The sequence below is a fragment of the Glandiceps talaboti genome, chromosome 14, assembly GCF_964340395.1.
Source record: "Glandiceps talaboti chromosome 14, keGlaTala1.1, whole genome shotgun sequence".
Taxonomy (NCBI): Eukaryota; Metazoa; Hemichordata; class Enteropneusta; family Spengelidae; genus Glandiceps; species Glandiceps talaboti.
The window spans coordinates 15,735,912-15,751,469 of record NC_135562.1 but is presented as its reverse complement, the minus strand read 5'-3'; the positions used below and the strand labels follow the sequence as shown (position 1 = coordinate 15,751,469).

The 15,558-nt window shown below is 37.5% G+C and overlaps 1 protein-coding gene across 1 annotated transcript; it reads right to left on the bottom strand.

Moving 5' to 3' along the window:
- Nucleotides 1-2,200: 2,200 nt before the first annotated feature.
- Nucleotides 2,201-15,537, bottom strand: LOC144445322 (NACHT domain- and WD repeat-containing protein 1-like). Its single transcript, XM_078134861.1, has 7 exons — nt 15,485-15,537; nt 15,011-15,143; nt 10,457-10,662; nt 9,541-9,889; nt 6,783-9,110; nt 5,755-6,003; nt 2,201-4,752 (listed from the first exon to the last, which is right to left on the bottom strand). Exons 2-7 carry the CDS (start codon nt 15,114-15,116, stop codon nt 2,201-2,203), a joined length of 5,790 nt encoding a protein of 1,929 aa, XP_077990987.1. The 5' UTR covers nt 15,117-15,143; nt 15,485-15,537.
- Between the last annotated feature and the right edge of the window lie 21 nt (nt 15,538-15,558).

Sequence of the window (15,558 nt, the reverse complement as noted above, 5' to 3'; positions counted from 1 at the left end):
TACACATTCAGGCGATAAATACATTTTCGTACACCTGATGTTCTGGGGAGTCATTTTTCTATGGTTTCATTGGGGTTTTTTTTCAACATATTGACTAGTCTATCTGCTAGACCTCGGATGTTCTTCCGATAGAATACGACACACGCTCGAACATCGCTATCGAGGATGGCACATCCGAGGTCTAGCAAATGTTATCAGGATATAAATAACTGCCAATCAGAGAACCGTATTAGCAACAAGCACAAACAGAGGACAATACCTAATTTTTCAAGCATCTTAAGGAGGGGCTTGTAAAAATAACCACCAATGCGTTAACTAAAATGTGTGAATGACAACGTCTACACACTCATCAAACACAATTACCATAAACTGATAAGACATAGTAATGACATAAATGTGTTTGTCAACACCTGCATGCAGAGATTGAATATATTAAAGTATATATATGCATACATGGTCCAACCCACTATTCTCAATGGAATGTCCGGTCTGAAAATGACATTAGCTATATATATATATATATATATATATATATATATATATATATATATATATATATATATATATATATATATATATATATATATATATATATATATATATATATATATATTTGGTAGTTCTGGAACTCTTTCTTGGTTGTAACTCGGAGTTTCACGCATTGTGCGATTATCAGACAAATCAGATCGCACGATGCGTGAAACTCCGAGTTACAACCAAGAAAGAGTTCCAGAACTACCAAAACTATTGCGCTCTGCCACTGCGGTATAGAGCACTGTCTTAGCAGATTGATACTCACCGAGTTATATATATATATATATATATATATATATATATATATATATATATATATATATATATATATATATATATATATATATATATATATATATATATATATATATATATATATATATAACTCGGTGAGTAGCAGTCTGAGTATCAATATATATATATATATATATATATATATATATATATACAAGCACACAAAGACTCGGAATTTTCAATCCTATAATCAGCCCCAAAATATGAATACGTATAGAAACAAACTCGATAAGTAATAACGTACATCTAACAACTGAATAATTCACTGTGCATGTGTTATCTATTAATTGATTCTAAAGAAAATAGTAAACTTAATTAATTATTCAATGGAATTAATGTATTCACTGACAATGTAATGTATAGTTCAGATCATCTGTATGAAGAGTCAAATACAAACTAATTAATTATTCAATGGAATTAATGAATTCAGTGACAATATAATTAATTCGTAGTTCAAATCAGCTGTATCCAGAATCAAATGCAAAATAACCTATTCACGAACGATGTTATCGATTCTCAACCTACACAATGGTTCCAGGAATCAGACACAAAAATAAGTACAAATATATATTGATACTTTCTTTATTTCGTAGAATATTACTTTAATTTTATGCTTTTTGTCAAACACAAAACAACAAAGCAATACAATATTGTTTCTTATGTTACTCTTGTAGAAACAAATGTTTTGTAAATATATTGGGCTCATTTGAAGTATATTTCTTTAATATACATCGTCTGAATGCCCGTGAGAATATCAGCTACACATTTCTCTTTTTTTTGGTAAATTATTTTATCTGCGCCAAGACTGCCATACTGAAATATATAAATGTAACTGATTTGAGCAATACATATCAGCGCTATAGTTTTTTTGCTCTGCAGTTCAAGCTAAGGTATCAATGTTTAACGTATGTTTGATATTTAAACATCATCGTGGTCATTAACATCGTCCTCTTCGTCGTCGTCGTCGTCATCATCGTTGCTGTCGTCGTCGTCGTCATCGTCGTCATAGTTGTTATTGTCATCATCATCGTCGTCGTCGCCGTCGTCATCATCGTCGTCGACGTTTTATTGATCATCGCCATCACCATCACCATCACCATCACCAGCATTATCATTATCTTCATCGTCATCATTGTCCTTGCCATTGTCACTTACTGATTATCTTCAAATGTGATTTTCACTTTGTATACTTTGACTTATTGTCAACTTGACTATATGTACATAAAATGATAACAATCGTCAAACCACTATAAATCTACACAATATCTACCAAAGTGACTATTTCTTGAATTGTGCACTGCCGATAGCAATCAATTTGATTATCTATAAAATCAGAGGATATTAATGCTTATTTTCGGTGTTACTTTAACATCTACAAAATGTAACATGATTTTGACTTTTTTCCTTGTTCCCTTGGCTGTCGGTAACTGTTTTGGGGTTGCCCTATACTGCCACTGCCCGTGGTGGGTGCCTGTTGACTCTGATCATATATTGGTACCGGCTGTCGCCGAGGATATACATGGGATGTTCCTGGTGGTGCTGGTGGTGCTGGTGCTGTGAGCATTTGCTGTGTAGGAGGTGGATGCTGCATTGTTGGTTGACCATGTTGCGGTTGTTGATAACTATAGGGTATGGGTTGCTGTGGCTGTTGGTATTGTGCCCTTGATGTGGCTGGTTGTGTATATTGCGGTTGTTGGTAGGGTATTGGTTGCTGTGGCTGTTGGTATTGTGCCCTTGGTGTGGCTGGTTGTGTATATTGCGGTTGTTGGTAGGGTATTGGTTGCTGTGGTTGTTGGTATTGTGCCCTTGGTGTGGCTGGTTGTGTATATTGCGGTTGTTGGTAGGGTATTGGTTGCTGTGGCTGTTGGTAGTGTGCCCTTGGTGTGACTGGTTGTGGGTATTGTGGTTGGACTTGTGGAACTGGTCTGTGTATAGATGGGGCATTCGGTTGGCTTGCTGGTTGTGCAGGTTGGCTTGCCTGTTGAGCTATATTGTCTTGCTGCTGCTGTTTCTGTTGCACTTGAGGAGGTGGAAGAGGCAGCTGTCTTTGAACGGTATTCCCTCCACGTTTTATGTCATCAATATTTGATGAGACTTTGAAGAACATGAATCGGGCATCAGCTGTTGTTATTATGACACGATTTGTCTTTGGGAGAATGCATACAGCATCGATGGGTGAATACCCGAGAATATTGGCAAGTTGCTGTCCTGTACCCACACTCCATACCTTGACACTAATATCTGATTGGGCTGCTGTCAGTACATACTTATCATCTCCTGTTATTTTTGAAGTCATGACAGTCGTGACATGGGCTTTGTAAAGGTGGATTTGACGAAGCGAAGCCAAGTCCCATACCTTCGCTGTTTTGTCTGAGGAGGCTGTTACAAAGAACTGGTCTTTGGACGATAGTTCTAACTGGGTGACTGCATCTTCATCAGCACTGTACTTCGAAACCGTTACATCGTGTGCCTTAAACTTCTTCTGCTCTTTGCCAGTATCGATATCAAATAACTTGATGTAACCATCTTCCCAACCAGTAATCAGCATCTTTTCATCCTTTGTAACAGCACTGACTATAATATAGTCTCCACTGGTCTTAGGACTGTAGTGATCATTATAGATATCCGAAACCTCTGGTTTCATTTTCAATAACGTTAGACTATTTGAGCCCGGGATCATAACTCTGTCACCACTCAAAAAGAAGATATTTGACACTCTTGAATCTGGATCATACTCTTTCAGGTACCATTCCTTGTTGATGTCATATAAGTAGATATCATCAACGTACCTTTCCCCGCCAAGGAGCAATGTTGTACTTCCATCTTTAGTAATTAACAGACCATTACAGTAGCTGTCAAGCTTTTTCGGTTTCTCAGCGAGAGGTTTCAATGTGTAGGTATTGTATTCGACCAAATCAAAGCCTCCAACCCCAAAGAGCCTCTGACCATCCGGAGTGCTCTCAAGGCCACCAAGTGCATGGTTATATCGATTATTCCATGGTGTGGTTTTAATGTGTGTGCCTTTCTCAACATCATATAACGAAATGTGTTTTCCCAAGTTGTCAATCATGGCAGCACGTTTTTCCTGGTCGAGAAGCTGAACACGATGAACAATTCGTCTGAGGTAGGGAAACCTTTCAGCAAAGGTTTCATTTTCAGCACGATCATAATCATCTGCAGCATTAGTTTCGCTATCATCGCTATCATCACTCTCGCCATGCTCATTGCTGCCGTTGCCATCGTTCGCTTTCTTCTCTTTTTGAGATCTAATGCCTTTCACGTTCCAGACCTTAATACTTTTATCATCTGAACCAGTGATCGCAAAAAAAGATGGTGGTTGGTTGACAATGCACATTGCATTTATACCCTTGTTATGACGAAGGCGACCGAGAAATACACAGTAGTCCCTGCGACCATCATCTTTTGTCTTCGCTTTTGGAGGCTTAAACACTGCACCGGTTTCAGAGCCTTTACCCCATGCTACCAACAGTTTGAAGTTACCGACAATGAACACTTCATTTATGCGACCATTATAAGGACCAGCATAGGACATCTCCCGAAGTAACTTCTTTGAAGCTATATCATAGTGGGTAATATTATCGTACAAGATTTCTTTGTCATCATTTAGGAACTGTACGGTCTTTGGTTTGGCACACTGTTCGCTCCGTAGGTCGTCGAATTCCCCATTGTATACATCTAAGATACCATGGCGATAGAAATTCATTCCAATCCACCGACCATTTGATGAAACACACAAGCTACCACATTCATGTGCATGAAGCTGTCTCCTATCACGGATTTCATGCAGCATTTTCCCTGTTAGTAAATCCCAAATCTTAATAGTTGCATCCTTTGGTCCACCTGAGGTTACCACAAGGTGGCGCCCTTCTTCAGATCTTGCTATAACAATGCCAGTTATGAAATCTGAAATAAAAAAAATGTTCAGGATGACGTCAGGATTGATGGATTCAATGTTTTAATGTACAAATAGATGCCATGATCAAGTAAAGAATATCCCACAAGAAACATTAACGCTAAGTTGTATATATATCCTACTATTACCACAGCTCCGTTTTTTGAGGTGATGACTTGATGATATTCATTTATATAACTACATTCCTATCTCTTATTACTCAGACACGCTCGCATTCACAATCAAACTAGGTCACATTGCTCGCAGGGGCAACATGTATGAAGGTAAACCTTTTTATTATAAGGGAAACGATGAATAGACTAGACAAAACCATAGACATTCTCAAAATTGACAATATTGTAGGACAATCCATTGATGAATGATTCAAAAATCATGATGTGGGAAACGGTCATGTTTTATTCAACATAGTGTAAATAAATAAGAAGCCTATCAGGCCAGCCAGTACAATAGGGAACTTGCAATCCAGACAGGGCATGCTCAGACGCAATGGACTATGGGATTATTTGTGGTTATCGTAATACCTAATCTGCAGCTACCGTTAAAAAAACTTCCAGAATGGTCAGGATAACTATGAATTGATCATTCGTGGTTGCGAACAATGTCACAGTATTGTTTACTACACCAATTCATTAGTATTTATAATCACATTTCCCATAATGCAACATTCAACATAGCGGGTTAGCAAGTTCCCTATTGGTTTATCTGAAATTATATAGTGATATATGATATCCACAAAACAGAGATATGTTTATGGTGATGATTATGATGGTGGTTGTGGTGGTGGTGGTGTTTGTGTGGTGGGGAGGGATGAGGAAATCCAAATATAGTGTATAGAGATGGACAAGGAATTTTCTTACATAACGTTATTAATTAACATAAAATCAGAACATTATATATTCATGATTGTAATTTATATAAAAGAATACTATTTAGACTATTATTAAATCATGGATAATACTATAGCTCACACAGCTCCTTAACTTTTTACATACCACGGTGAGCTTCCACGCGCGGGTATAGTTCACGACCATTTTCCAAGCTCCAAACCATGAAGAAAAAGTTCCTAATATATTCGCACCTTTCCACCCGTTCAGTGTACATATCACTGACTGCAAACTTAGAGTCGGGCGTTATCTGTATTCTGTGTCTTCCTTTCCCAGTATGTCCATCAAGAGATAGGAAGTGTTCACCAGTCTCAATAGTCCAAACTTGCATTTCGGGACTTTGGTCATTTTCTTTTTCTGTAATACACATCATATGAACATGTGAAAATTCCATTAAAAGTAACACTTTGTGAAAATACAAGGACTGTACGGATTATGATACAAGAGAATTTATACTACGGCTAGCCTGACTTGGCCACTTAGAGGCCTTGATTTCGGTTGGTTATATGGAGTCATAACCCACTGTTTCTTAGAGGTGTGACCTATATTACGCTCAGCACTCAATTTGCATGCATGCAACAAAGTACACAAAATTTTGAAAAAGATCCGTTTGAGCCAATCACGCCGTAGTATAAGTAAGATAGACAACTCGTTCAGTAGGGTTATGTGCCAAAAACTACGCCCCCTCGTTTATTGGCACACAACCCTCCCGAACTCGTTGATTATCTATTATGCAAATTAACGTTTCCATTTTTTTTGGACAGTCAACGAATGGTAGATAAGTAGCATAAATTCTGTTGTGAAAATTTGACTGCAACCGTCTTTTTTATCCATAATTAACTACTAAAATTAATGATACATTATTCAATCAGTAAGGGAAATGATTCCTCTGTCATCCTAACGGAGTTTTCTTGATGATTTGTAAGTTTAAAAAGTAACCAGGGAAATTTCATGAAGAGCATCAACTCAGTGTCAGGAATGTATCTTGACACTACACTTGTCGGCATGCGGTATTTAAAGGCCAGGTGTCAAGTTACCAATTTAGTTTTTATTAGTGGAACCATTAGGATTACATGCAACCTTACAATCACATTGTTGGAGTTAGAATATAATTTGGCCAAACTTTAGTCTCTCACCTGCTCTGTAGCAATATGTTATGGCAAGGAGGTTATCAGGTGTTATCGTAATAGTGCCGATTGGCGATTCATGCTTTCCCTTCAGTGTGTGAAGCAGTGTACTACTGTCAAGTTCCCATACTATAGCTGTTTTATCAGTGGATCCACTGATGAGGAATCGACCATCTGATGTTGTGGCAAGAGATAAGACTGCATCTGAATGTCCCATCAGCTGCGTGCGGAGCAAACCACCAGGAGGTGGAAAGCATTGGTTATATGGCACCAGTGGAACTTCTTTAACTGTTGACTCCTCGGTTTGTTTTACTAATCTCTTAATGTGTGGCCTGCTAGCATCTTTCAATCTTCCAATCACTTCAACAATCAAGTTATATGGGTTTTCCCTTAATGCGGAAGATCCAATTCGTAGGGTATCACTCACCAACCGAATATCTTCATCTTTGTCATATTTCTCAAGGGCCATGGTGAAATCTTGTAAGACTTCGGCGAGATTCATCCCTCTCAGTTTCGTTAATAGAAACTGGAAATTACACAGGACATCTTCCTTCAATTGTTCAACATTCTCAGCATAGATGAGATGAAATGGGAGTTGTTCCAATTTTCTGATATTGAACCGGTTTTCGCCACTGCCGAATTCCAAAGGTTGTGGGGCAACTTTTCTGTCTTCTTCATCTTGCTGTTGTTTGTTGAACTTTTTCATTTGTTCTTTAGTGTACTGGAATGGCCTTTTCTTCCCACCACTCCATTTTCCACTATAGTACTCAGCACAGAGTGCATGTAACTTAGCAACAACTTTTGGGTCACTCAAATATCGCTCGCGAGATGTTTGAATGAATTGACGATGATACCAGTAGATGACACGTGACCCTTCAGCCTCTCTCTCAACTAGGTAGTCATTGATTTCGGCTCGTATACGTGTCCACAGAAGAGGTGGAATCCTTCGTGTTGGCGGTAACCAGTATGCATATACGTCCTGGAGAACTTCGTCGTCTAATGACAGGATATCTTCTAGTTCTGCTTCACCGATACCATTTTGAGAAATAGTCATGTATGCTAGAGCACGTGATACCAATGTTTTACCATGGTATTCTTCAAGGCGGTCGAAAATAAGAGATATCATGCCCTTAACTGAGGGTTCAACTCTTATTTCAGATGTGGGTAGGTACGACTGCCAAAGTGAGGCTTGGTCAAATAGTAACTTCAGAAAGAGTGGTAAGCTGCACTGTTTAATCGCATTCGATATAATTACCCTCTGGTCAGTTGTTACTGTTCTCTTCTCGGACCCTAACCAAGACTCCATGATCTTCATACTGTCATCCACGGAGAGTTGCTTCACTTGTGTGAATTGAGTTGTAACAGGATTGAGTATGGCTTGCAGCGTATCTAATATCCCATGCTCTTCGGGAAGTGTTGATACTACCAAAGCTGCGTATGGTGGAAGTTCTCTGGGTAACCATGCCATTCTATGAGATCCTTCAGCTGCAGATAACTGGTCCAAAGAATCCAGGTAAATGATAAGGGGTTTGGATTTGTTAGCATATCGAAAACATTGTTGAAACCATCTCACTACTTTGAAATAGTCATCAGGGAGTTCTTGATTACCATGGCCGTATATGGTCAGGACTTGTTTGCACACTGATCTGAGTAATTGCCTTACGCCAGTGCTTGCTGGAGTAGTGCCTAGGAACCTCAACACCATGGCAGAGTTACTCTGACCAAACCACTGGGATGCTGTTTGAAATGCCGCCTTCGCCATAACAGATGTTTTACCACTACCGGATTGACCATATATCACCATTGGAGAGGCTGTAGCTGGTTTTTCATTCAGTCGTTCGTGTAGATAACTTCTAATGTTGCCGAGGAGATCTTCCCTTCCATGGAAAGTTTGGCATTTGACCTTACAAAACGTCAGATGTTGTAGTATTTCTTCATACAGAGGAACATTGCTGATGTGATTTTTGTCCTTTTCTACCATTCTTTCTATCATGGTGACTAAGATGTCATAAAACGTCTTCAGGAAATCTTCAAGATACTGTTTATGTTCTGGAATGGATACATCAACACCTTTCTCTGACCACTTGCTTAAGGTAGAAACGATAAGGTTTGGCGGGTTCAAACATCCGGGTACCTTTTTGTCTCTCAATTCTGTTAGCAATGATTTTGCATCCAAGTCAATCTGTTTATTTTCCCAGTTGATGTCGATGAAATTCTTTGCCTCGTTATCATCAGCTCGTTTCTCCAAGTCATCAAACTTCCTAACAAAGCAGACACACTGGTCTTGTTTGGCGCCAGGAGCATCAATGATACCATGTTGTACTTCATCGTGTGTCACTGTCAGGAAATGATAAAGTCTTGTAGTTACACAAAGAGGCAATGCATGAATTAGACATTTAATAACAACACAACGCAATTTGATTGTTATATATATATATATATTTAATATGGTAAACGTCAGTAAAATGGTAAAATTAAGAATATCTGTGATTTGACCACTACATGGAGAGAATGTTAATGGAACGTCTTTGTGTAATCAATGAATACAAAAAAAATTATGAGAATGATAAATTGAAAGTATATATACATTTGAATACATTGTATGATGTCACCTGTTATGAATGTATGTGTTTGTGATTGGTATAATTATTATTTGTGGCATGTATCAGTTTTAAACACGGATGGTGATATATATGAAACGACCGACAACTTTTTACATCGTTAAAGGTTACTGCTTCACGTTAGTTCATAATGAAACCCTTCTTACCTGATATTGTGTATTTAGATGATTGCTTCTCATTGAATTGGCCCTTCTGCTGACAGACTGAAGAGGCACGCCTCAGTTGCTTCTGCAAAGTCTCAAATATATCCCACCATTTGCTTCGATCTGCCCCCATCTTATCAGGATTTTCGTTGTCATTGAAGTGTACCAATTTTGAACTGATCGGCTGCAGTCTGTACACTGGTGGCACTGCATTGACGTCTTTGATAAACCAATCGTCAAGCAAAGACACTGACTGTTCATCGTCTAACAATACTTGTCTCATGGCCTCCAACTCATCAGCAGGTACATTGGGTGGAAACGGGCGGTAACCGTATTTTTGACACAAAAACGTCTGTACGAAAGATCGAAAGGTAATTGTAGTGGGACGCATTTTGACCGTTAATGTACAGTTGCTCAACTTGAACAAATGGGTTTTATTGAAATTATTGACAAGTATTTAAACATATATGCATGTACATGTATATCATTACTCACGATATTGCAGCTTGGATTTTAACGTGTCAAAGGTATATCATTCTACAATACAATACAATACAATACAATACAATACAATACAATACAATACAATACAATACAATACAATACAATACAATACAATACAATACAATACAATGCAATACAATACAATACAATACAATACAATACAATACAATACAATACAATACAATACAATGCATAGTCTACTATAGGACAATGCAGTGAACAGTAGAACAGTCAGTACAGTGCAGTCCAGCACAGCACAGTACAGCACAGTACAGTACAGTACAGTACAGTCCAGTACAGTACAACACGGTACAGTACAGTACAGTGCAACAGAGCACAGCCCCAGTCCAGTACAGTACAGTACAGTACAGTACAGTACAGTACAGTAAAAGAGAATTTACAGTACAGTACTTACCACGAAATTAGGACCGATCGATAATTTCTGACATGCTGCTATTTCATTCATGCATAATTGTGACGTCATGTGATCATCTGTCGCTTCATCTCGTACACCCCATCTCATATCAACCACTTGAAATTCCAATCCATACTTTGACTTACAGTAATCTTTTAGTTTAGGATAGACATCCCTCATCAAGGCATTCCGTTCTACCGAAGTATCTGTGAATAGAATATACATGTTTATGGATTTTGTCTGACAATGTAGCACTGACGTAATCATGACGTAATCTTATCTAAAATTTATCCAGAAAAATCAGATGATTGGAATTTTTCCCTGTTCAAATATTCTGAAGACAACAATTTGTAAACTTTGCCCAGTGTCTCCAATTATGTATTTATATTTTCATTAAAGTCATGAAACGTCATTACCACAAAAAAATGTAAATTTTAATATTACAAGTCTCTGGTTACAGAAAAAATAACATGTTGAAAGAAATTCGCACCTACAGTGACACACCCAACCCTATCAGGAATATCGACCAGGATAATTTTCTTGAAATTTGTCTGTGTCCGTGTGTCTGTCTGTCAAGGCTTGTACATAATCATTTATCTAGCTCTGTATCTCAGGATATAAGTACACTCACATATTTATCAAGTGTAATAATCTATAATTAATAGCCAAATATGTGTGGTCAAAATATGGAAAATAAACCAAGCCTCACCTAGCCTACAAAGAAAATTTTCTCGACAATGTATCAATAATGGTGACCTATACATTGACCTCTATATAATTAGTGTACAGTGAGGGCTCGCCACTCAACAAAATCTTGAGAATGTGTAAACTCGTGGTGGGACAGAAGGAAGTTCAACACGCACATGCCATATCCCGGGTATGTAGGGGATCACGAAGGCCGAGTGAAGTCGAGGATGGCAAGCTTTCCTGTGCTGAGAATAGGAGGCGTGGCGGGCATATGAACAACATTTTTGACAACTAACTTTCATGGACTTGACGAATCACAGATATAGAGCTAAATTTCTTGCATAAATCCTCACGGAAGGCATTCAGTTTAAATCTGGTTTTAATAATGTTTACCCACATGCTGATCCATGCTAGGTATATTTGTTCATTTGTTGAATGATTATCCAGTTGCCTATCCAACTCTGTTGTTATCATTGCAATATACACGATCATTTGGCTGTTGCTATGGGTGTGGCCATGTTGCTAGACATATTTGCATACATTTTTTGAATGTTTGTTCACTTATCTATGAATCCCTGATGTTATCTTTGCAATATACGTGATCATATGGCTGTTGCTATGGGTATGGTCCTGTTGCTAGGTATATTTGCATACATTTTTGAATGTTTGTTCATTTGTCTATTTATCCCTGTTATCTTTGCAATATATATGATCATTTGGCTGTTGCTATGGGCGTGGTCTTGTTGCTAGGCAAATTTGCATACATTTTTGGAATGTTTATTCATTTGTCTATTAATCTGTTATCTTTGCAAAATACATGATCATTTCGATGTTGCTATGGGCGCGGTCTTGTTGCTAGGCACATTTACATACATTTCTTGAATGTTTATTCAATTGTCTATTAATCCCTGTTTTTATCTTTGCAATATCTGTGATCATTTGGCTGTTGGCATGGGCGTGGTCATGTTTCTAGGCATTTTTGCATACACTTTATGTATGTTGGTTCACTTGTCTACAAATCCCTGTTGTTATCTTAGTGAAATACACCACCATTTGACTGTTGCTATGGGCATGGTCATGGTTGCTAGGGATATTTGCATACATTTTTGAATGTTTACTCACTTGCCTATCAGATGATATTGTTATTTAATCAAAATATACTGCCATTTGGCTGTTGCTAAGGGTGTGGTCATGGTTGCTAGGGCCAATTGTGTCAAAATCTTTTGATGAAAATCTGCAGAATAACACTTCCAGAAAAAATCTTACCAAGTTTCAGTCTCATTGACCACATACTTTTTGAGATACAAGTTTTTTACCAAAATTCACATTTTTACATCCAATTTTCATATCACTGATGAGGTCATACTATGCTTAATATTTCTTCAACTATACACGTCCAGATGCAACCCCATTAAATTTCAGCCCAATCTGCTCAGTAGTTTTGGATTTTTTTGACCAAAAAAGACACATTTTTATCCCTAATTTGCATATCACTGATGGGATCATCATGTCGTGAACAATTCTTAATCTAAACACCCTTAAGAATGTTCCAACCAAATTTCAGACCAATCTGCCCAGTTTAATTTTTTTGACCAAAAATCACATTTGTTTGACCCCAAACACACAAAGGTGGTGATATTATTTTCATTTGAACAATTCCCCAACTAGACACCCAAGGTAATACACCCACTAAATATCATGGCAATCGGTCTAGTGGTTTTTGACTTTAAGTTGTTTACACACACACACGCACACATCCACACATCCAGTGAGGGTGATTGATATTGTAATATAATTGTTGCATGTGTCTGTCTCTTGCAGAGTATATATTTATATACATTTTAATACAATTGTTGGATGTGTCTGTCTTTTGCCAGTGAGGGTGATTGATGTACATTGTAATACAATTGTTGCATGTGTCTGTCTATTACAGAGGGTGATTCATATACATTGTAAAACAATTGTTGCATGTTTCTGTAGCCTGCACGTGTGTACAATCATGATATGCATGTTTTTGTTTTGGCTGTCAAAATTATAACATGGACGTGCACTGTCTTTCATGTAGTCTTTGTTTATCAGTAACTTAATCACCCGCTACAAGACACATAAACTTGCAACAATTATGTTACAATATAATAAACCACCCTCAGCTGGGGAAAGACACAATCAATAATTGCATCGTTTCTGACTTTTATTCCTGCACACCTTACTTTCTTCTGCTATATACATTCTACGATTCTATCATGGCTGCCTGTTTTGCAGTCCATGAAATCGCAACGCGTCTTGAAGATTAGATTACAAATCTCCTTGAAATGATAGGATACTTTTTTGATACATTCATGCCATTTAATCTTGGAAAATAAAAGTCATGTTTTCATCTGTTTTGTATAGTCTGGTGAGAAAAATCATTGTTTCATTACTCACAACTTTGTTTAGTGCATAGGTTCTGACAAACTTATAAATTTGACACTGTGTCCATCAGGTATTAATAAAAAGACTGGCTATATCTCTTGCTAGAGAGTCCATTGTTAACCTTTTTCACTGACCTAAGTGACCCACTTGTCTTTTGTGTCATTTTGAATTTGATTTGGTCCCACAGTTTCAGTTTTTAATTTGTCTATTTTTTTACTGTTTCAGCCCTTGAAAAAGGCTGATTTTTAGTGAACCTTGAATTTGTCTCCTTGACTTGAACTAATTCGAACTTATAAATTATGGGGCAATATAAAATCAATATGAAATGAATATGAAATGATATCAGCTATATAATCCAAGTTATGAAAATCAATTCTCCATTGAAGTGTTTGTTGGGAATGAAGCGAAAAAGATGCGTTCCCTTGATCTGTATTGCTCCTAAGAAGATACATGGACAAGGTATTAGGTCACACCTCATACAGTGGTCTGAGTTCAAGGTGACCTCACCACCCGAACACATAGTTTATCAGTTCCCGACTTGTCCCCGAGTTTAATACCTTACAGGGAGAAGCTTGTTAAAATCAAAATTTTAGCCTATGTGAAATTGTCCTTGTCGTCACGTGCACAGCAGTCACTCTTTCTGAAACAACGTTATGACATCATTACATGATATACATATTAATTATGTTAATGAGTAAACAGATGTATCACTTATCAGATTGTTGATGACAATAAAAAGGTATAAAGGTAGTTTTCTATTTCAATCCTAATACTTATAGATGTGTAATTCCTCAGTGTTTTTGAAATGTTATATATGTATATACACTATATGTTATTCATATGAATTAAACTAATTAAAACCGCCAGCTGTAATATTAGGCATGTGTAAACGACAGAGGAGATGTCGAACCATCAAATACTGGTCCTAGTATGCTTTTTCAGCTTTAGACCTATACATAGACATGCTGCTTGCTCGGTTTCGTTTTTGTAAAAACAGCATCTATGAATATTGTATTTCCGCTAATTAGGCAAATTATTAAAACGTCATTTTTACGTCTTAGATTATTCTATGCGTTTGGTATTTTGTTCAGCATGGAAATCTGAGTAAGATGCACTAAAAATATGACCTGTTGCAATATATTATGTCCGGGTCAAACTTTATTTTGACGAGACTATTATACTGAAAACCATGCATTACACGCGATCTTACTTGATGTGTTAATTTCCGCCTGCTCGGTCAATGAATACACAAAGACACAAATACACTTGTATTCTTATTGGTATCTCATTAAATAGAAACCTTAAGAAACCATCTGTGAAGGTTGAACCGTGCGGTTGACCTCGATCGTCATCTGACACCCAATCTGTACCTTGTAGTCAAGACGCTATCAAATTAAATGTACCACATATGACTGACTTAAAAAAAAGTGCAGAACAAAAGACATGTATACATACCTGTAAATGTCGAACTAGTAAATATACGAACAACCCTAGATCTGAGTGGTGGCAAGGAGGCTGCTAGTTTGCCCAACAGGAGTTGGCTACCAACATCTGTCGCCATGATAGTTGTGACCTATCGCTACCAATCCTGCTTGTAAACAAAATGGGTATATTTTTCACACTATACAAATGAAACTCATGTCATGTTGGCATTTACAGGACTCAGCAACTATGACGCAAGGCCACAACATTGTATGTTTTATACAACGCGTGCTTAACCTTCAGTTCTGGATGACCTTAATTTTATGAATGGAAAATGTTAAGTGAAGCAACAGTGAAAGTAATGCGTTATATCACGTCATCTTAAGGTACAATGGAGTGCATTTTCCGCTTGCGGTAAGTCCAGAGTGAAATAAGCAGGTGAATATCATCCGCGTAGTGAATGGAAAGCATAATTAATCTGTCAATGTCTACCGTGATGTTACTTACCTTTAATCGTGTCTACTGTGGTCGAGCATTGTGATACCGTATGTCGATGTGGCCAACACCTATAGCTCAAGGTG

Bases quoted from the DNA above. Each gene is read 5' to 3' on its own strand.
- LOC144445322 (XM_078134861.1), bottom strand. From the start codon at position 15,116: ATGGCGACAGATGTTGGTAGCCAACTCCTGTTGGGCAAACTAGCAGCC. The intron at 9,890-10,456 runs GTAAGTACTGTA...TCTTTCGTACAG, and splicing joins CGATCGGTCCTAATTTCGTG to ACGTTTTTGTGTCAAAAATA. The intron at 4,753-5,754 runs GTATGTAAAAAG...TTTTTATTTCAG, and splicing joins GCGCGTGGAAGCTCACCGTG to ATTTCATAACTGGCATTGTT.